Source organism: Maylandia zebra, unplaced genomic scaffold (assembly GCF_041146795.1).
Source record: "Maylandia zebra isolate NMK-2024a unplaced genomic scaffold, Mzebra_GT3a scaffold03, whole genome shotgun sequence".
Lineage (NCBI taxonomy): Eukaryota > Metazoa > Chordata > Actinopteri > Cichliformes > Cichlidae > Maylandia > Maylandia zebra.
This window is the reverse complement of record NW_027490033.1, coordinates 512622-535013: the sequence shown is the minus strand read 5'-3', so window position 1 is coordinate 535013 and position 22392 is coordinate 512622. Positions and strand designations below refer to the sequence as shown.

General features: G+C 44.8%; 1 protein-coding gene across 1 annotated transcript in view; it reads left to right on the top strand.

The window, feature by feature from the left end:
- LOC112432436 (protein NLRC3) overlaps positions 1-22392 on the top strand; it is a 3307575-nt gene that overhangs the window by 2846428 nt on the left and 438755 nt on the right. The window contains exon 57 of the mRNA XM_076881152.1: positions 15066-15245. Within this exon, the coding sequence (XP_076737267.1) occupies positions 15066-15245 (180 nt within the window). The remainder of the gene's footprint in view (positions 1-15065; positions 15246-22392) is intronic.

Here is a 22392-nt window from a genome sequence, read left to right as displayed (position 1 = left end):
TGTGGGTTCCCAACCTCTTCACGAGGAGGTACTCCGTACAGTTCTGCTGGAGGTTGAATTGATCCTTAACGCAAAGCCCTTAGGCTACGTTTCCACCGACGTAGCCGATGTGGACCCTGTGACACCCAATAGTCTCCTAATGGGGCGGCCTGATGGATCACTACCCCAGGTGGTCTACTCGGAGACAGAGAACCTCAGTCGGCGACGTTGGAGGCACTCACAGATTCTTGCTGATCAGTTCTGGGCAAGATTCATCAGGGAATACTTGCCTGGCTTACAGGCAAGGCAGAAGTGGCAGTCAACTCCTCCTGAACTTCTGGAAAAGGCAGTTATTATGGTTGCAGATCCACAGCTGCCTCGAGCCTTGTGGCCAATAGGCCATGTGATTAAGGTTCATCGTAGTGATGATGGACTTGTCAGATCTGCTGATGTGAACGTTAATGGACGTGTTTACACCAGACCAGTTGCTCGGTTGGTAGTTTTACCTGCCGTGCCATCGGAAGACAGCGATACTGAGAAGAATAGCAAGTCGCCTCCCACAACTGATTAGGGAGCCTTTTTTCGGGGAGCAAATGTGTAACCACATTTGGGGGCGGCTGTATAAAAGGCTCTGGGATTTTATGTCTATGTTCTGCAATATTGTGTGGGGTGGAGTCGTAGGAAATGACGTAGGCAGAAGTTGGGGGTATTGCGATGCTACTCGAGAAGGGAAGATTTTTTTCAGTGTTAGTTCTGTTTACCTCGTAAGCTGTGTTCCTGGTTGCCATCCTTCACGGTGATGCTCCGAGTGTTAAGTTCATGACTGGAAGTAAGTTTCCTTAAATATGTTTATTTTCCGATTCTGATGTTGGCCGCGGCTTTAGTTACATTCTACCGCATTGTAGCACCGCATTTTTTCATCTCGTGACTCGAAGCATGTGCCGCCGGCTGCCGCCATTATGTAGTAATTTTATTCGGCCACACGATGGCGCCAAAGTCCTTTGTTTACAGTTAGAGTGGATGTTTCAGCTATGTATGACATTCTCACTGTGTTTAATTGTGTCCTTTCTGTGTTTGGAGCAAGAGATGTAAGATTGGCATAGTTCAAATCATATATGTTCTGTTATGTGTATATTCAGATGGATGTGTTGGTTTATTTCATTTAATCCTTTATATTTATCTTAGTGAAGCTGTTGCTGTATATATTTATATACTCATGGCAACTTGTTTGTTACTACAGACTGCTGGCAACACTGAGCATCTAGGTGGCAATAAAACAGCTGGCGGTGACAATCCAGCAAAGTGGACGCCTGTTGTCCTCCTTCCTGTATCCTGACCGATACACCATCTTGTTAGCTGCTGAACCTAAAAGAACTAGCCCTCACCAAGTACTCCTCAACAATGGGTGAGGGCTCCAAAACTTGCCTCCATTCTTTATGTTTTGTCAAAAAGCTTCTTAGCTGCAGAAATCTAAAAAAGTCAGAAGAAGGAAGCCGAAACTGACCTCAACTGTTCAAATGAGCTCAGGTGCCCATTCCTCACAACATGACAAAGTTTATGAAGCCCGCTATTTGACCATGCTCTGAAGCCAGAGTCTTCCACAATAGGAGAAAAACCCTGCAGGGAGGAGAGGCTTGATAGAATTGAAATTTCTTTTGGAAGACCAAATGATTGTTTGATTCTACGCCAAATCTTTAGTGTGACCCTCGTCCGTTCCCCCATATGCACATTTTTAATTGAAATGTTAGAAAAAAGCAGGGATTCCAATGATCTTTCGCACATTGTCTTCTCAATGTTTAGCCACTGAGTTTCAGACAAATCCCGCACCCATACAGTCAGGGGTCTCATCTGAGCTGCCCAGAAATAATATTTCAGATTTGGAACAGCCAATCCCCCCTGCAGTTTTAACAGTTTTAATGTTTGGAACTTGATCATCCCTCATGTGTTTCATGTCTCTGTGTCGCATCGTCTGTGTTCCCACCCTCCATATTTTCATGCCCAGTATTTTGTATTCTTAGCCATAGCTTTCCGTGTCTTCATGATTTATTATAGTATTAGTTCTCCAGTTTAGTTCTCTTCACTGTGATTCTGCCTTGTTTGATGTCTTCAGCCGAAATAAAGGCTCGCTTTTCGTTCAAAACTCAGTTTCATGTCTGCGCCTGAGTCCTCCACACACACTCCATACGGTCAGCTACTGCGACCGGGACACTAAACTACATGCTGTGTACAGCCACTCTCCTGAGCCTGTATTATATACACAGCGGTTACAATGACAAACTGAATACAATCTCATATCTACAAAACAAGCTTAGTCAAAGTTGCAGCTACGCTTATGAACATGGAGAAAAAACAGGCGAGTTATCAGCTCACCAGCTATGACTAAGAACAGCTAACCAACTATCCTTGAGATCTACAATGACCAGGGAATAAGGTCTACAGACAACCAAACTATCCTTGAGATCCACAATGATTTCAATAAGGTGTTTGATATTCCCTCCTTGGGAGAAGATGCGATCGCTAGTCTGGAGGAACCTGTCTCTAATGTTGGAATTGAAACAGCCGTACGGAGCGTGCAGTCTGGAAAATCTGCTGCCCCGACGGGTATCCATCTGATTTTTTCATAAAGTTTTCTGACCGACTGAATTCACTGTTAAAATCAACTTTTGAAGAATCCTTCCTCTCACAGTTGTTGCCTCCAACAATGCATCAAGCAGTGATGTGTTTAATTGTAAAACAGGAAAAAGACCATTTAGATTGTGGTTCATGTCGTTTAATATCTTTGTTCAACACAGACACCAAGATCCTGGCTCAAGTGTTGGCCCGTCGCTTACACAAGTATTTGTCCTCCATTATTTCACCAGACCAGACGGGCTTTATTAGGCACTCTTTTTTGAACATTAGAGCTCTATTAAATATCATTTATACCCATGTTAAAGGTGATACATTGGAAACTGTAATTTGGCTTGACGCAGAAAAGGCGTTGGATCGGGTGAGATGGGATTTTTTTTATACGCTTAAAAAATGTGTCTTTAATTTTGTATCTTGGATAAAAGTATTGTATTGCTCCCCTCTAACAGCCGTCCGGACTAACAATAATCTGCCCCCCAGGACAGGGATGCCCTCTGTCTCCTTTTTGCCATTGAACCGCTAGCTGTTGCTCTGAGACAATGTGTTGGTGTTGAGGGAAAACATCGAGGGGGTATCGAACATGAAGTCTCTCTTTATGCCGACGACATGATTTTATTTATTTCCAACCCATCGAACAGCCTCCGCAAACTTTTGGATAGACTTACAATAATAATAATAATAATACGTTTTATTTATAGGCGCCTTTAAGAGCCTCAAGGTCACCTTAATGCATACTTAAGGAATTTGGGACAATTTCTGGATATAAAGTGAATTTTGGGAAGAGCGAGGCAAAGTCTATCTGTACGACAACTGGGGAGTTTTGTGTATTTTAGCCCCTTTTAAACCCAGCTATAACAAGTTTAAGTACTCGGGCATCTGGGTGACAAGAAAACCACAAAGACTTGTATAAAACTATCTTCCTTTATTGTCGAAGCTTAAAGAGGATTTTGGAAAATGTGAGTTTTGCCTCTTTATATTTATGGTGGGGATGCAGAATGTCAGAGGTTGTGTGTGGAGGCGTGGAAGAGATGACCCAAACGCTGGACTCACGGTGCAGAAATGAAGAGGATTTATTGGAGGGTGAGTGAACAAAGCAGGAACGATGGAGTGACTGGCTGGCTGGCTGACTAACTGAACATACAGACGGAGGGACGACATCAACATCAACATCAATGACACGACAGAGAACTGGTGAAACCGAGGAACTTAAATACACAGGTTGAATGATGACAATGATTGGAAACAGGTGAGTACAGGGCTGAACATAATCTGACTAATGACACGGGAGACAAGCTGACACGGGAAAAAACAGGAAGTGAGAACATTAATGTGGCGAACTAAACTGAACATGAACAAACTGAAATCACTGGGTCAACGACCCAGGAACCCTGACAGTACCCCCCCCTTCAAAGGCCGGCACCCGACGGCCAAACGAAAAAGAACCAGAACAGGGCGGGCGGAGGGGGCCCAGGACGGAGGGACGGAGTCCACACAGAGACAGCTCAGGTGGGTGGCCACGTGGCCCGAGGCCGAGACGAGACAGTTCAGGTGGGCGGCCACGGGGAAGGCAGCAGCGACCACTGAGCTGGTCCCGTGGGCGGCTGCGGCGGTCGAGACGAGACCGTTCCGGTGGACCGACCGCGCGGAAGGCAACGGCGGCGACGACAGCGCAGTTCAGGGGGCCGGCCGCGCGGAAGGCAGCGGCGGCGGCGAAGGAGACGACGGAGCAGTTCAGGGGGCCGGCCGCGCGGAAGGCAGCGGCGGCGGCGAAGGAGACGACGGAGCAGTTCAGGGGGCCGGCCGCGCGGAAGGCAGCGGCGAAGGAGACGACGGAGCAGTTCAGGGGGCCGGCCGCGCGGAAGGCAGCGGCGAAGGAGACGACGGAGCAGTTCAGGGGGCCAGCCGCGCGGAAGGCAGCGGCGGCGGCGGCGGCGGCGAAGGAGACGACGGAGCAGTTCAGGGGGCCGGCCGCGCGGAAGGCAGCGGCGGCGGCGAAGGAGACGACGGAGCAGTTCAGGGGGCCGACCGCGCGGAAGGCAGCGGCGGCTCTCCAGTGTTAGGCGTGCTGGCCATGGCCCGGTGGGCACAGGACCAGACGAGGCAGGACCAGGCGACGACGGGGCCGGACCAGGCGAAGCACAGGCTGGAGCTGCAGCAGGCGAAACAAAAGCCAAAGTCGAGGCTGGGCCAGACGAGGACGAAGACTCTGAGGCTGGGCCAGACGAGGACGAAGACTCTGAGGCTGGAGCCGGACCAGGCGGAGCAGAAGCAGAGGCCGGGCCGGGCGTGGGTGCAGCCGAGGCCGAGGGTGCAGCCGAGGCAGAGGCCGGGCCGGGCGTGGGTGCAGCCGAGGCAGAGGCCGGGCCGGGCGTGGGTGCAGCCGAGGCTGAGGCCTGACCGGGCGAAGCTGAAGCCGAGGTTGAGGCCTGACCAGGCGAAGCTGAAGCCTCTGGCTGGAGACAGGCCGGGCCAGCGGGTGCGGAAACCCCTGGCTGAGGAGCGGCCGGGCCAGCGGGTGCGGAAACCCCTGGCTGAGGAGCGGCCGGGCCAGCGGGTGCGGAAACCCCTGGCTGAGGAGCAGGAGAGCTCACAGCTGGCTCTGGGTGCTGTGGCTGCAGGTCCGGGAACTGAACAGGATGGTAGACGGGCGACTGGGCTACAGGCTGGACAGGGGCAGACTGGACTACAGGTGAGTGGACAGGAGCAGACTGAGCTACAGGTGAGTGGACAGGAGCAGACTGAGCTACAGGTGAGTGGACAGGAGCAGACTGAGCTACAGGGGACTGGAGGGCAGGAGGAGACTGAGCTACAGGGGACTGGAGGGCAGGAGGAGACTGAGCTACAGGGGACTGGAGGGCAGGAGGAGACTGAGCTACATGGGACTGGAGGGCAGGAGGAGACTGAACTACAGGGGACTGGAGGGCAGGAGGAGACTGAACTACAGGGGACTGGAGGGCAGGAGGAGACTGAACTACAGGGGACTGGAGGGCAGGAGGAGACTGAACTACAGGGGACTGGAGGGCAGGAGGAGACTGAACTGCAGGTGAGGGAACTGACTGGAGTGGAAGCTGAACAGCAGGTGCGGGAACTGACTGGAGTGGAGATGCTAAGGGATGAACAGGGGTAGGTGAGGCTGAGGACGGAGCTGAGGTTGGTGTGGCTACTGGCTGAGCTACAGATTGAGCTAGTGACGGAGATAAAATTACGGCTTGGGCTAGTAAGGCTGGTGCCTGGGCAGGGGACAGTTCAGCTAATCTAACTAGGGATAGTGCGAGGGCGTGAAAGGCTGGGTCAGGAGGTGGATGAAGTGGTGACGTAGCAGGTGAACTGGTTAGCTCTTCCAAGTCTCTAGGGAGGTCAGGCTGGGTTCTGGCTGCCCTCAGCCTGGGCGCTGGGACGGGCACGGAAGGCGGCTGGACACCAGTCACCCCCACCTGAGAAACAGAAGCGGGTGTGGAGTTAGACCGGGTCGCAGCTGCCCTCCTCCTGGGAGCTGGCACTGGTGTGGGCGTAGACTGGGCCCCCATGCTGGTGGGAAATGGCTGAATAATGGGTGTGGAAATAGTGACGGTGTGTGTGTTACTGGCAGGTGTATGGGAGAATGTTCGGGTTTTCCTGCCACCACTATTTACAGTCTTTGGAGGAGCAGAGCAGAAAAACTCTTCCCAGTCCACTTCCTCCTCTAGGAGGGAAACGTCCCATGAATCAAAGATGGGTTTATTATTGGGTTGAAGTGGAGAGTCAAATGAGGGTGGAAAACAGTCGCTGGAACTCACCACCGGGAATTGCTGAAAATAGTCCATTTTATGGCGGCGTGTGCGCCGCTTTCTCCGGGAAGAGGAAGCGGCCGGGATAAACAGCTGAGCCTCTGGCGCGGTAGCCTCCGTTGAGCCGAGGTGGGAGGCGTAGCCGTTGTGCCGTGGCGATGGTGGAGGTCCGGCGAATGAGGCGGCAGGTGTGTGAGCGAGGAGCGGAGCGGCGAGAGAGGGAGCGGCCGAAACGCGGCGTGAAACGTCCACTCTCCGCGGCAAATGCTCCGGTGCAGGTGAGGCAGCAGGTGGGGAAACGCGGCGCCTCCGAGGCCCGCCCAGAGCCAAGCGAGTGCCCTCGAAGACGTGCTCTCGCTCCGCGAAGAGCCGCTGACTCTCCTTGAGTTTTTCAGCCCACAAGGAGAGCGCTACCTCCTGCCGCTCGTAGAGGTCCGAGTCCGCTGGGTCAAAAGCGTGTCTTCTTGGCACGGGTCGTATCATTCTGTCAGAGGTTGTGTGTGGAGGCGTGGAAGAGATGACCCAAACGCTGGACTCACGGTGCAGAAATGAAGAGGATTTATTGGAGGGTGAGTGAACAAAGCAGGAACGATGGAGTGACTGGCTGGCTGGCTGAAAGACTGGAAGAATGGCTGGCTGACTAACTGAACATACAGACGGAGGGACGACATCAACATCAACATCAATGACACGACAGAGAACTGGTGAAACCGAGGAACTTAAATACACAGGTTGAATGATGACAATGATTGGAAACAGGTGAGTACAGGGCTGAACATAATCTGACTAATGACACGGGAGACAAGCTGACACGGGAAAAAACAGGAAGTGAGAACATTAATGTGGCGAACTAAACTGAACATGAACAAACTGAAATCACTGGGTCAACGACCCAGGAACCCTGACACAGAACAAGGAGCAAAGATGAATGTGATGCTGAATCAGCAGAAGACTTGGACTCATTTGATTCCAGCTTTGATATCATTGATTTCAATATGTCCATTTCTGTCACACTTCACCTTTAAAAGTGAAGCCATGTGGTTCCTGGAAGGAAAAACAAGACTTTTTCAAGTCTTTGTCCTGTTTTTATGAGAAATGTACGACTTTAATGTGAAACATTCAGAGTTTTTTCTCTTGTTGTGTTTGTTTGAAGCTGCTTCCTGTTGGCTTCAGCTGTTTGGAGTTTCCATTTTCTAAACTTCTACATTCTGAACCTTCTTCAGCTCTGAACAGATGATGAAACACTGAATGATTTCAAGCTCTTTGTCTAATAAACTTACATCTTTCATTCTTTATACAGATTGAAGAGCTGTGGTTTGTCAGAGATCAGCTGTGATTATCTGGCAGCAGCACTGAAGTCCAACCCCTCCCATCTGAGACAGCTGGACCTGAGCGACAACAACAAGCTGCAGGATCCAGGAGTGAAGCATCTGTGTGGTTTCCTGGAGAGTCCAGGATGTAAACTTGAAACTCTGAGGTCAGTCAGCATGTTTTAGTTGTGCTGAGATGAATATGATGTGAAAGTTGTGCTGACACTAAACTGCAGACATCAGGCTGATATTATACTGATCCACACTGAGGATCTTCATGGTAAAGTCTGTTTTCTTCTTCTCTGGTTTAGTCCATTGACTGCAGCAGAACAATGTTCACATTTCAAACAGTGATACTCAACGTATGGCCCGCGGCCCACACGCGGCCTGCCCACCTTTCCTGATTCAGAGAGAGGGGACCCTGATTAACTGTGTAGCTTCTTCCTCACAGTTCTAAGTATCAGACACAACAATGAATAATCCACAGCTGACTGTCTTTAGCAGGTCAAAGGTCACGGCACACAGCAGACAGTCAGAAATATTCTAACTCTGATCATTTATCAGTTGTGACACTGTGAGACTTGATCAGAGGTGTGATCATCACAGCAGAGGCCTTTGTGTCAAAGTCACTGAGGATCAAACAGAAACACATGAAGCAGATTTTCCTCTTCTGGCTTTTTATAGCAGATAACCTTCAAAATATTCTGCAGTCGATCAAAAACTGAAGCAAACCATGAAGCAACATGTGAACATGAGCTGATGCTGCTGAAGTGAAGCAAAGTTACAGAGGTTTGATTACAGACACAGCTGAGAGTTTGTAATCTGTCATCATTTTAAAAAGTTTCCATGGAACAGCAGAAATGAGGCTTTACTGTCAGAGGCCGACAGCACTGAACACAACAGCAGACTGGTGGCTAATAAACAGTGAATGATGCAGAAACAGATGTTTGAAGCTGTTCTTGGAGTACACTGAGAGAGAGAGAGCTGTGCAGGCAGGAACAGCCAAAGTCAGAGAGAATTCATGAGCATATTGATCAAACGTGAAGCAGAGTTTGGATCTTCTTTTGCTGCTGCTTCACTCAGTTTTGGTTGGAGACAGATGAAACCTGCAGCTTCAGGATCTGTGAGCTGTCCACTTTCAGCCCCGACGGCGTGTCCGTGTACGTGCCGTCGAGTGAACGATCCACGCTCTGTTTCCATCTTTGTGTGTTTAGCTGCTCTCATTTACTGTTTTAGCTGTTTGCTGCTTGTTGAAATAGTTTGTGAGCTTTAACCTGAGATTCTGGCAAAATACATTTATATTAAACATCGATTCAGGATTGAATGAATCAACATCGTTTTATTCAAATTAAAACCATTTAAATGGGAACATGAATTTTTTACAACCGCCTCTAATGCTGGGTAATGTCAGCTGGTCCATGTGCAGCTGGCTGTGAGGCTCAGGGAGCGTCTACAAAGTGCAACACTGAAAGAACATCATCCATAAATATTGAGTAAGAACTGGACTCTCATACAGCGAGACTCGAATGCCTTTAAACATCAGCTTATCCTGCTGATCCAAGTCCAACACTGACTTTGTAAAAACATGTTTGTCAATCATTTTGTTTGGTTTCTGAGGAAAATGATTCAATAACTTGCTGCTAATACACAACATTTCATCATATTTCCTCATAACCCTCTTTTGTCTGACCATTTGATCCCATTTGAATTTGCAATAAAGGATCCACAGAGTTTGGTGACAATAATGACAGTAGATGTTTGTGTGAAAGTGCTGGAAGCAAATGAGTGTGTGATGTTCTTTCAGTGTTGCACTTTGTAGACGCTCCCTGAGCACTGGTCTCACAGCCAGCTGCACATAGAGACCAGTGTTGTTAGTCCAGGTCAGAAGATGACTTGTTGGAATGAAAATGAGCTTGTAGTTTGTCTGCTTTAATAATGTGACTGGAAAAAGGTGTTGGACTTCAAATATGTCCATTTCTGTCACACTTCACTTTTAAAAGTGAAGCCATGTGGTTCCTGGAAGGAAAAACACGACTTTTTCAAGTCTTTGTCCTGTTTTTATGAGAAATGTACGACTTTAATGTTCTTTTTTTTTTTAACTAAATTTTTATTATAATTTACAACATTGCAACTTGTGCTTGTCAATGTTCACAAGTAGGACAGTTACAGGAACTGCAATGCAGAAATGTAGATTAAAATAAGAACTGCAATTAGGAAGCACAAAACAAAACTGGGAAGCAAAACAAAACCCAAGCAAGCAAACAGACAGACAACAACAGAAACAAAAAGAAAACAAAACAAAAACTTTATGTAATATTAAATAACATGTGACAAACTTAGCCGTAAATGGACAAAACGAAACAGACCTATGCTAAATTATTGAAACAGTAAAGCATGTATGGGTCGCCAACGCTCAGTAAACAATTCTCTCTGAATCTGCAGAGCAGATGTTATTTCCTCCATCTGGTAAATTTCTCTTGCTTTATCAATCCACATATTATATGAAGGTGGGTCAAGATTCAGCCATTTAATAGTGATACACTTTAGTGCTGCTGTAAGCAAGATTCTTAAGAGATACGTTTTATTGTTTCCCGCAAAACCATTTGGTAAGGCTCCTAAAATGACTAACTGTTGGTCTTTTGTTAATGGTTGTTGGAAAACTGTACTTAGAACTTTAAATATGTCATTCCAAAGTGAGCAGATTTTTGGGCATGACCAGAATATATGTGAGTGGGTTCCTAAAGAAGTACCACAATTTCGCCAGCAGGTGTCAGGATTTGTAGGCTTCATTTTGGCAATTATCTCTGGGGTTCTAAAATATCTCATGACCACCTTCCATTTAAATTCTCTCCACAGCCCAGAATTAGTCACCAGATGGGCTTCACCGAACACCTCTTCCCAGGTGTCCTCTGAGATTTGAGTGCCAGTCTCAGCTTCCCACCTTGCCTTAATATCCAAAGTTGCATTTGTATTGAAACTCATAAATGCGTTATAAAAATGACTGATTAATTTTGGGGAGGAATTACTTTGAAATATTTTTAGAAATATTTCCTCAATGGGTGAGGCCTCCAAAACTTGCCTCCATTCTTTATGTTTTGTCAAAAAGCTTCTTAGCTGCAGAAATCTAAAAAAGTCAGAAGAAGGAAGCCGAAACTGACCTCAACTGTTCAAATGAGCTCAGGTGCCCATTCCTCACAACATGACAAAGTTTATGAAGCCCGCTATTTGACCATGCTCTGAAGCCAGAGTCTTCCACAATAGGAGAAAAACCCTGCAGGGAGGAGAGGCTTGATAGAATTGAAATTTCTTTTGGAAGACCAAATGATTGTTTGATTCTACGCCAAATCTTTAGTGTGACCCTCGTCCGTTCCCCCATATGCACATTTTTAATTGAAATGTTAGAAAAAAGCAGGGATTCCAATGATCTTTCGCACATTGTCTTCTCAATGTTTAGCCACTGAGTTTCAGACAAATCCCGCACCCATACAGTCAGGGGTCTCATGAGCTGCCCAGAAATAATATTTCAGGTTTGGAACAGCCAATCCCCCCTGCAGTTTTGACAGTTTTAATGTTTGGAACTTGATCCTTGGGCGTTTGCTTTGCCATATAAATTTGGAAAAAAATTTATCTAAATTATCAAATGTAGAGTTGGGAATGTTAATAGGCAGCATTTGAAAAAGGTCTAGAAGTCTTGGCAATACATTCATACGTATACTCTCGATCCGACCCAAGAAAGACAGAGGCAGGACTGTCCATCGCTCTAAATCTTTTTTTATTTTTGCAACTATAACTTCATAATTTACTTTAAACAAGTCTGATAATGAGTGAGGAATTTGAATTCCTAAATACTTGATACCTTCGTTTGGCCATTTAAAGCCACATCGCTCCTTGAATGTTAGTGAAATGTTTCCTCCTATATCCATTGCCAATGTTTTGTCAATATTAATTTTGTAACCAGAGAGGGAACCGTAATAATTTCTCTTAAATGAGGTAAACTGACTGCAGGATTTGAAATGTATAAAAGTACATCGTCTGCGTAGATGGACAATTTATGCTGTTCTCCATTAATTGAAAGGCCCTGAATTTCATGTTCATCTCTAATCAACTGCGCCAGAGGCTCAATACTTATCTCGAACAGCAGGGGCGACAGTGAGCATCCTTGTCTACGCCCACGTTCCAGTGGAAATCTGGCTGATATTGTTCCATTTACCTGTACAGCCGCCATTGGGTTGGAATAAAGAATCTGTATCCACTTAATTAAGTTTGACCCAAATTTGAATCTTTCAAGTGTATGGCCCAAGTACTGCCAGGAAACCCTGTCGAATGCTTTTTGCGCATCAAGAGACAGAATCATTGTTTCTTCTTGTTTGGTCTTGTACAAGGACATTAAGTTCAACAAGCTACGAACATTGTCCCCATAGTGCCTTCCTGCAATGAACCCCGTTTGATCTGGATTTATAACCTGTGTAATAATTTTACTAACTCTTTTGGCTAAAATCGTGGTGAGAATGCGCAAATCAGTATTAAGTAATGAGACTGGCCTGTATGATTGACAGTTTGTGGGGTCCTTGCCCTCTTTATGGATTACGACAATTGTAGCATCGTTCCAGGACGGCGCCATAGTCCCAGTCTCCAGAGCGCAGCGGTAAGCTTTCAGTGATAAGGGTGCGACTTTGTCCTTAAGTTTTTTATAGAATTCGTTAATAAAACCATCAGGGCCAGGACTGTTTTTAGTTTTAAGTTTTAAGGTTTGAAATCACCTGTAAAATTTCTTGTTCTCGAATTGGTTCATCGAACTCCTTTGCTACAGACTCTGGCAGTGTTTTTAAATTGATCTTTTCTAAGAAATCAGATAGTGTATTGTTATCTTTACATGTATCTGAATTTTTATATAATGACTGAATTTTTGAATATGAATTTTTATATAATGACTCGAAAAAATTGGCAAAGCAACTTGCAATTTGATTTGGTTTAGTAATTAGGGTTTGATCTGACTTCAACTTTTGGACCATATTACAAGTTTGCTGTTTCCTGAGTCTTATTGCCAGCGATCTACTAGCCCTACTACCCTGTTCATAGTACTTTTGTTTAGGGCTGCTCAATTAATCGAATTTTAATCACGATTACGATCTGAGGTTTCAACGATCATTAAAAATGACTGAGCCGATTATTAGCCCCTCCCTCGTGCTTTACTCTCGCGCTGCTCCATGTGACAAATCCAGCGCACCTCTCTGCATTTCGAACACGGGCCACAACAATTAAGAGCAGTGGTCCCCAACCCCCGGGCCTTGGACCAGTACTGGTCCGTGAGTCGTTTGGTACCGGGCCGCGAGAGTTGAGGCTTTTATCGGTTTTTATCGGTTTTCAGCGTTGTTTTGTTATCGTTTTGATTGTTAACTCGGTTTTCCTGGGTCTTTTCATGTGTGTTATGAATAAATCTTCTTTTTTTCGGTACCGGTACTAGTTTTATTTTGTTGCATTTATCCGCGACACCTTAAAGGCCGGTCCGTGAAAATATTGTCGAGCATAAACCGGTCCCTGGCGCAAAAAAGGTTGGGGACCGCTGATTAAGAGGTCCCGAGGGAAGCTCGGAAAGCTAAGCAGAAGTAATTTGGAGAGGAGAGAGTGACTGCCGTTGGTTGAAAAGAGAGGTAAAAAAAACTTCAGTGGTGTTGCACACTATTTTATATTATTTTTTAAAGTCATTATTCATACATTGTTATTGTTAACCCTTTAAAGCCGGTCAGAGCAGCACGCTCCGTTTTGTGTAACTATTTTTAAATCCCTGTAGAACCTGAACCATGTAAGCTAGCGCAATAATTTGTTTTGCATATGAAACCAGAGGAGTTGTACTTACATCTTATGCCATCAGCTTGTCCTAGGTCACGGTTTCCTTCCACATATAGCTTTGCAAAAATTGCATAAAAAGCGCTTGCTGGAACAAAAACATAATATTCCAGAAACACGCTTTGCCGATCCAATCAGCTGTTCGTAACACTTCCCACAGTGAAACAGACGTCAGCGCGAACTATCGCATGTCCGCCATTTCCTGCCCGAAACCGGAAGTGACGTCATTTTCGCGGAAAATGTAGTTTTTTACTTGTAGGCCTTAAAAGCCTATACTGGTCATGTTTGACTTTTCTGAATAGTTTCTGGGATGCTTAGAACTCGAATTGCACTGCTGGAAATAGTTTATTTTGATGCACCTGCTATTTTCTTTGCAAATTTGCAACATAGGATTGTTTTTTCGTTTTTCCTGCAGTATATAAAAATTGGTGTATCTCCAAAATAAAACTATGAAGACACTCAAAATAAATGTCCTGTTGTTGTAAATATATATAGTATATAGTAGAAATATATGTAAAAAAAAAAAAAAAGATTTTAAATTTTTTTGTAGTTTATTGCACTTTTTTGCAATTAATGTAGTTACTATGGACTTAATGCATACATATTATTAAAATATGGGCTATAACAGTTGTATAGCAACTTGAAATGCTCCCACAAATGGCACTACAACATGTAAAAAAATAATATAAGCTCTGGCGGACTTGGTTCTATAGTAGGTCTTAAAGGGTTAAATAAATATCGTCAAATAATCGAGATTTCAATTTCAGTGAAAATAATCGTGATTATCATTTTTGTCATAATCGAGCAGCCCTACTTTTGTTTAATGAATCTTAAATTGCCCTCAATTTTCTCGTTTATTAAACTATTAAGCTCACTACGTAACATTTTAAGATCGGAAGGCAAATTGGCTGTCCGTGCTTTTTTGTGTTGTTGCTCTAGGTGTTTTATTTTGGCCTTCAATTCACACCGCCTAACCTCTTTTCTTTTTTTCCTGGCACTTGCAAATGATATTATGCGACCTCTAATGTATGCCTTGGCGCAATCCCAGAGAGTTAAAGGCGATATCTCCGGAGTTGTGTTCAACTGCAAGTAAGTATTTAGTTCAGTATGTATGAACTCACAAAACTGGCTGTCATTTAGGAGTGAGGCATTTAGTCGCCAGACTTTAATGTTCTTGATGCTCCTGTACCATCTCTCTGTCATCCTCCTCGCTCCCTCTTTGCACTCACGGTCTTTGTGCATCATTAACACTCACATGAGGAAAACCAAAGTTTTACTGGGCAGAAGATGATCATCAGTGATGCTGTCTTTAAAATACTCTTGTTAGAAATGTACGACTTTAATGTGAAACGTTCAGAGTTTTTTCTCTTGTTGTGTTTGTTTGAAGCTGCTTCCTGTTGGCTTCAGCTGTTTGGAGTTTCCATTTTCTAAACTTCTACATTCTGAACCTTCTTCAGCTCTGAACAGATGATGAAACACTGAATGATTTCAAGCACTTTGTCTAATAAACTTACATCTTTCATTCTTTATACAGATTGGAGAGCTGTGGTTTGTCAGATATTGGCCTTGATTATCTGGCAGCAGCACTGAAGTCCAACCCCTCGTATCCCACAGAGGTGGACCTGAGTGGAACCTACAGCAACCTGAAGGATCCAGGAGTGAAGCATCTGTGTGGTTTCCTGGAGAATCCACGATGTCGATTTGAAACTCTGAGGTCAGTCAGCATGTTTTAGTTGTGCTGAGATGAATATGATGTGAAAGTTGTGCTGACACTAAACTGCAGACATCAGGCTGATATTATACTGATCCACACTGAGGATCTTCATGGTAAAGTCTGTTTTCTTCTTCTCTGGTTTAGTCCATTGACTGCAGCAGAACAATGTTCACATTTCAAACAGTGATACTCAACGTATGGCCCGCGGCCCACACGCGGCCTGCCCACCTTTCCTGATTCAGAGAGAGGGGACCCTGATTAACTGTGTAGCTTCTTCCTCACAGTTCTAAGTATCAGACACAACAATGAATAATCCACAGCTGACTGTCTTTAGCAGGTCAAAGGTCACGGCACACAGCAGACAGTCAGAAATATTCTAACTCTGATCATTTATCAGTTGTGACACTGTGAGACTTGATCAGAGGTGTGATCATCACAGCAGAGGCCTTTGTGTCAAAGTCACTGAGGATCAAACAGAAACACATGAAGCAGATTTTCCTCTTCTGGCTTTTTATAGCAGATAACCTTCAAAATATTCTGCAGTCGATCAAAAACTGAAGCAAACCATGAAGCAACATGTGAACATGAGCTGATGCTGCTGAAGTGAAGCAAAGTTACAGAGGTTTGATTACAGACACAGCTGAGAGTTTGTAATCTGTCATCATTTCAAAAAGTTTCCATGGAACAGCAGAAATGAGGCTTTACTGTCAGAGGCCGACAGCACTGAACACAACAGCAGACTGGTGGCTAATAAACAGTGAATGATGCAGAAACAGATGTTTGAAGCTGTTCTTGGAGTACACTGAGAGAGAGAGAGCTGTGCAGGCAGGAACAGCCAAAGTCAGAGAGAATTCATGAGCATATTGATCAAACGTGAAGCAGAGTTTGGATCTTCTTTTGCTGCTGCTTCACTCAGTTTTGGTTGGAGACAGATGAAACCTGCAGCTTCAGGATCTGTGAGCTGTCCACTTTCAGCCCCGACGGCGTGTCCGTGTACGTGCCGTCGAGTGAACGATCCACGCTCTGTGTTTCCATCTTTGTGTGTTTAGCTGCTCTCATTTACTGTTTTAGCTGTTTGCTGCTTGTTGAAATAGTTTGTGAGCTTTAACCTGAGATTCTGGCAAAATACATTTATATTAAACATCGATTCAGGATTGAATGAATCAACATCGTTTTATTCAAATTAAAACCATTTAAATGGGAACATGAATTTTTTACAGCCGCCTCTAATGCTGGGTAATGTCAGCTGGTCCATGTGCAGCTGGCTGTGAGGCTCAGGGAGCGTCTACAAAGTGCAACACTGAAAGAACATCATCCATAAATATTGAGTAAGAACTGGACTCTCATACAGCGAGACTCGAATGCCTTTAAACATCAGCTTATCCTGCTGATCCAAGTCCAACACTGACTTTGTAAAAACATGTTTGTCAATCATTTTGTTTGGTTTCTGAGGAAAATGATTCAATAACTTGCTGCTAATACACAACATTTCATCATATTTCCTCATAACCCTCTTTTGTCTGACCATTTGATCCCATTTGAATTTGCAATAAAGGATCCACAGAGTTTGGTGACAATAATGACAGTAGATGTTTGCGTGAAAGTGCTGGAAGCAAATGAGTGTGTGATGTTCTTTCAGTGTTGCACTTTGTAGACGCTCCCTGAGCACTGGTCTCACAGCCAGCTGCACATAGAGACCAGTGTTGTTAGTCCAGGTCAGAAGATGACTTGTTGGAATGAAAATGAGCTTGTAGTTTGTCTGCTTTAATAATGTGACTGGAAAAAGGTGTTGGACTTCAAATATGTCCATTTCTGTCACACTTCACCTTTAAAAGTGAAGCCATGTGGTTCCTGGAAGGAAAAACACGACTTTTTCAAGTCTTTGTCCTGTTTTTATGAGAAATGTACGACTTTAATGTGAAACATTCAGAGTTTTTTTTTCTCTTGTTGTGTTTGTTTGAAGCTGCTTCCTGTTGGCTTCAGCTGTTTGGAGTTTCCATTTTCTAAACTTCTACATTCTGAACCTTCTTCAGCTCTGAACAGATGATGAAACACTGAATGATTTCAAGCACTTTGTCTAATAAACTTACATCTTTCATTCTTTATACAGATTGAGGAGCTGTGGTTTGTCAGAGATCAGCTGTGATTATCTGGCAGCAGCACTGAAGTCCAACCCCTCCCATCTGAGACAGCTGGACCTGAGTAATGACTCCTGGTTTTCGACTAAAAAAAACAACCTGCAGGATCCAGGAGTGAAGCATCTGTGTGGTTTCCTGGAGAGTCCAGGATGTAAACTTGAAACTCTGAGGTCAGTCAGCATGTTTTAGTTGTGCTGAGATGAATATGATGTGAAAGTTGTGCTGACACTAAACTGCAGACATCAGGCTGATATTATACTGATCCACACTGAGGATCTTCATGGTAAAGTCTGTTGTGCGTTTGCTTTACAGACAGCAGTCCAACACAAACATACACACATCATCCAAAACACAGTCCAACATCCAAATCTCCTCCACTGCCAGCATGAATGATGGGAAAGAGAAGGAGGAACACTCTGACATTCAGGGTTAGAATGAGTTTCATCAAGCAGACTGTGAAGATCAAAGCTGCATTAGAAAGCTTACATGAATGAATGAGTGGACAGAAGTGGACAGAGATCATCTGAAGCACTTCAAAGGCTTTAAATCAGCACATTTCTCTTTATTCTTTATCAACTCTGTTAGTTTCTCTCAGTTTTCTGTGGAATGAAGCTAACAGCAGGCTAATAAGATGCTGACCAATAGGTTTCTATTAAAGGTTGTAATTTGTATATGAAAAAGTGCTTTGGCTCAGCAGGGATCAGCTTACAGGTAGAATACAGCTGCTGGATGGGATTAGCATGTCATAGCTATCTACCAAACTGCTAACTGGGGGATTTCAGGCCATCTATGGATCATTTTTGCTAACTGTTTATTCAGCTTAGGCTCACAGGGCTGCAGCCTGTGCCCTAGCTGTCATAGGGCAAGAGGCGTGGTCCACCTGCACAGGTGAGCAGTCCATCACAGGGCCAACAGAGAGCGACAGAGAAGCACTCCCTCACATCCACACCTACAGCCAATGTAGAAGCACCAATGAACCTAAGCAGCATTTCATTGGACTGTGGGAGAACATCCAACCTCCACAGAAAGGCCCAGCTGACCAACAAGCTTCAACCTACAACCTTCTTGCTCTAAGGCACTAGTGCTAACCACTTTTGCCCATTTCAGCCCAAATCCTGCATCTTCCTGTTTCTGACTCCAGGCCAGCTCCACTAACACTTTCTCATCAGACACTGCCACCTAGTGGAGGAAGTCTTAGTTCCATTTGAAGCTTCAGATTACAGTTAGTTCCTTTACAAAGAGGTGGAGGTGGTGGGGCCACAGCACCATCATCACTGAGTGCCATAGGACACTTAACCTTTGTTTCCATATGCTGGGAACTTCCTGTTGTTCCAAGGAGGACTGGAAAATGTGTGAAAATCTCCCAGTCAGTTCCTCACAGCACACTTCAATCATTTCCCTCCCACAGCATCAGGACCAGGGCTTTTTCTCTCTTTGGTCCCACTAAGAGATTTCCACACAAACACTTCATCAGTGGGACTCTCAGAGCTACCAGCCCTTTGCTATAATCACAAAGCTCTTCATTGAAATCAATGATATCAAAGCTGGAATCAAATGAGTCCAAGTCTTCTGCTGATTCAGCATCACATTCATCTTTGCTCCTTGTTCTGCATCCCCACCATGGACTTCATTCCTTTCCAAGCCAGCCTTGAGTGTCCTTTATTCAGCTCATCCTCTGCTTTACTTTTACACCTGATTTTAGCTGCTTTATCTCTCTTTCAACAGGTTTCTGTGCCTCAATCTTTTTCTTCTCTCCCTCATAACAAGACAGCTTCTTCTGCCTGAGAACATGTTGGAGTGATTTACTAATCCAGGGCTGCTTATTGGGGAAAATACTTCCTGTTTCCAAAGTAATCCCCATTTTTCCCAGAAAGAAATGTCAGTAGAAATCGATGATCTAAGTGAGAACATGAGCCTTTAAAAAGTCCCAGTGGGTGCAGTCAAAGCAGTCCCTCAGTCCCAGTATAGAGTCTTTGGTCCAGACTGGAACAACTGTGTGCCCAGTTTGAGCTCTCTTCAGTGCTGTGACCTGACAGACCCAGAGGGGCCATCACATCACATTTAGAAGCTCCCCTGATGGAGCCACAACACATGTCCAATACTTAGTCTGTCTTGTTGGACCAACTGGAAGAAATGATTCAAGGACTTAGTCACAGAACAGAGATTCAAATCTCCAAAATCCAACTGGCTGCATCAGGACATATAGTCTGAAACTCTGCACAGTTTCCTGTTTGAAGCTGCTTCCTGTTGGCTTCAGCTGTTTGGAGTTTCCATTTTCTAAACTTCTACATTCTGAACCTTCTTCAGCTCTGAACAGATGATGAAACACTGAATGATTTCAAGCACTTTGTCTAATAAACTTACATCTTTCATTCTTTATACAGATTGAGGAACTGTGGTTTGTCAGAGATCAGCTGTGATTATCTGGCAGCAGCACTGAAGTCCAACCCCTCCCATCTGAGAGAGCTGGACCTGAGCTCCAACAACAAGCTGCAGGATCCAGGAGTGAAGCATCTGTGTGGTTTCCTGGAGAGTCCAGGATGTAAACTTGAAACTCTGAGGTCAGTCAGCATGTTTTAGTTGTGCTGAGATGAATATGATGTGAAAGTTGTGCTGACACTAAACTGCAGACATCAGGCTGATATTATACTGATCCACACTGAGGATCTTCATGGTAAAGTCTGTTTTCTTCTTCTCTGGTTTAGTCCATTGACTGCAGCAGAACAATGTTCACATTTCAAACCTTCAAAGAAGAAGAAAAATCCTCCACTGGAAAATTCACTGTGAAACTCTCAAACTCTTCATTGCACCTTAAAGTCTGTGTGACACTGAAATCCAAAGCAAAATGTGCGTTTGCTTTACAGACAGCAGTCCAACACAAACATACACACATCATCCAAAACACAGTCCAACATCCAAATCTCCTCCACTGCCAGCATGAATGATGGGAAAGAGAAGGAGGAACACTCTGACATTCAGGGTTAGAATGAGTTTCATCAAGCAGACTGTGAAGATCAAAGCTGCATTAGAAAGCTTACATGAATGAATGAGTGGACAGAAGTGGACAGAGATCATCTGAAGCACTTCAAAGGCTTTAAATCAGCACATTTCTCTTTATTCTTTATCAACTCTGTTAGTTTCTCTCAGTTTTCTGTGGAATGAAGCTAACAGCAGGCTAATAAGATGCTGACCAATAGGTTTCTATTAAAGGTTGTAATTTGTATATGAAAAAGTGCTTTGGCTCAGCAGGGATCAGCTTACAGGTAGAATACAGCTGCTGGATGGGATTAGCATGTCATAGCTATCTACCAAACTGCTAACTGGGGGATTTCAGGCCATCTATGGATCATTTTTGCTAACTGTTTATTCAGCTTAGGCTCACAGGGCTGCAGCCTGTGCCCTAGCTGTCATAGGGCAAGAGGCGTGGTCCACCTGCACAGGTGAGCAGTCCATCACAGGGCCAACAGAGAGCGACAGAGAAGCACTCCCTCACATCCACACCTACAGCCAATGTAGAAGCACCAATGAACCTAAGCAGCATTTCATTGGACTGTGGGAGAACATCCAACCTCCACAGAAAGGCCCAGCTGACCAACAAGCTTCAACCTACAACCTTCTTGCTCTAAGGCACTAGTGCTAACCACTTTTGCCCATTTCAGCCCAAATCCTGCATCTTCCTGTTTCTGACTCCAGGCCAGCTCCACTAACACTTTCTCATCAGACACTGCCACCTAGTGGAGGAAGTCTTAGTTCCATTTGAAGCTTCAGATTACAGTTAGTTCCTTTACAAAGAGGTGGAGGTGGTGGGGCCACGGCACCATCATCACTGAGTGCCATAGGACACTTAACCTTTGTTTCCATATGCTGGGAACTTCCTGTTGTTCCAAGGAGGACTGGAAAATGTGTGAAAATCTCCCAGTCAGTTCCTCACAGCACACTTCAATCATTTCCCTCCCACAGCATCAGGACCAGGGCTTTTTCTCTCTTTGGTCCCACTAAGAGATTTCCACACAAACACTTCATCAGTGGGACTCTCAGAGCTACCAGCCCTTTGCTACAATCACAAAGCTCTTCATTGAAATCAATGATATCAAAGCTGGAATCAAATGAGTCCAAGTCTTCTGCTGATTCAGCATCACATTCATCTTTGCTCCTTGTTCTGCATCCCCACCATGGACTTCATTCCTTTCCAAGCCAGCCTTGAGTGTCCTTTATTCAGCTCATCCTCTGCTTTACTTTTACACCTGATTTTAGCTGCTTTATCTCTCTTTCAACAGGTTTCTGTGCCTCAATCTTTTTCTTCTCTCCCTCATAACAAGACAGCTTCTTCTGCCTGAGAACATGTTGGAGTGATTTACTAATCCAGGGCTGCTTATTGGGGAAAATACTTCCTGTTTCCAAAGTAATCCCCATTTTTCCCAGAAAGAAATGTCAGTAGAAATCGATGATCTAAGTGAGAACATGAGCCTTTAAAAAGTCCCAGTGGGTGCAGTCAAAGCAGTCCCTCAGTCCCAGTATAGAGTCTTTGGTCCAGACTGGAACAGCTGTGTGCCCAGTTTGAGCTCTCTTCAGTGCTGTGACCTGACAGACCCAGAGGGGCCATCACATCACATTTAGAAGCTCCCCTGATGGAGCCACAACACATGTCCAATACTTAGTCTGTCTTGTTGGACCAACTGGAAGAAATGATTCAAGGACTTAGTCACAGAACAGAGATTCAAATCTCCAAAATCCAACTGGCTGCATCAGGACATATAGTCTGAAACTCTGCACAGTTTCCTGTTTGAAGCTGCTTCCTGTTGGCTTCAGCTGTTTGGAGTTTCCATTTTCTAAACTTCTACATTCTGAACCTTCTTCAGCTCTGAACAGATGATGAAACACTGAATGATTTCAAGCACTTTGTCTAATAAACTTACATCTTTCATTCTTTATACAGATTGAGTTTCTGTGGTTTGTCAAAGATCAGCTATGATTATCTGGCAGCAGCACTGAAGTCCAACCCCTCCCAT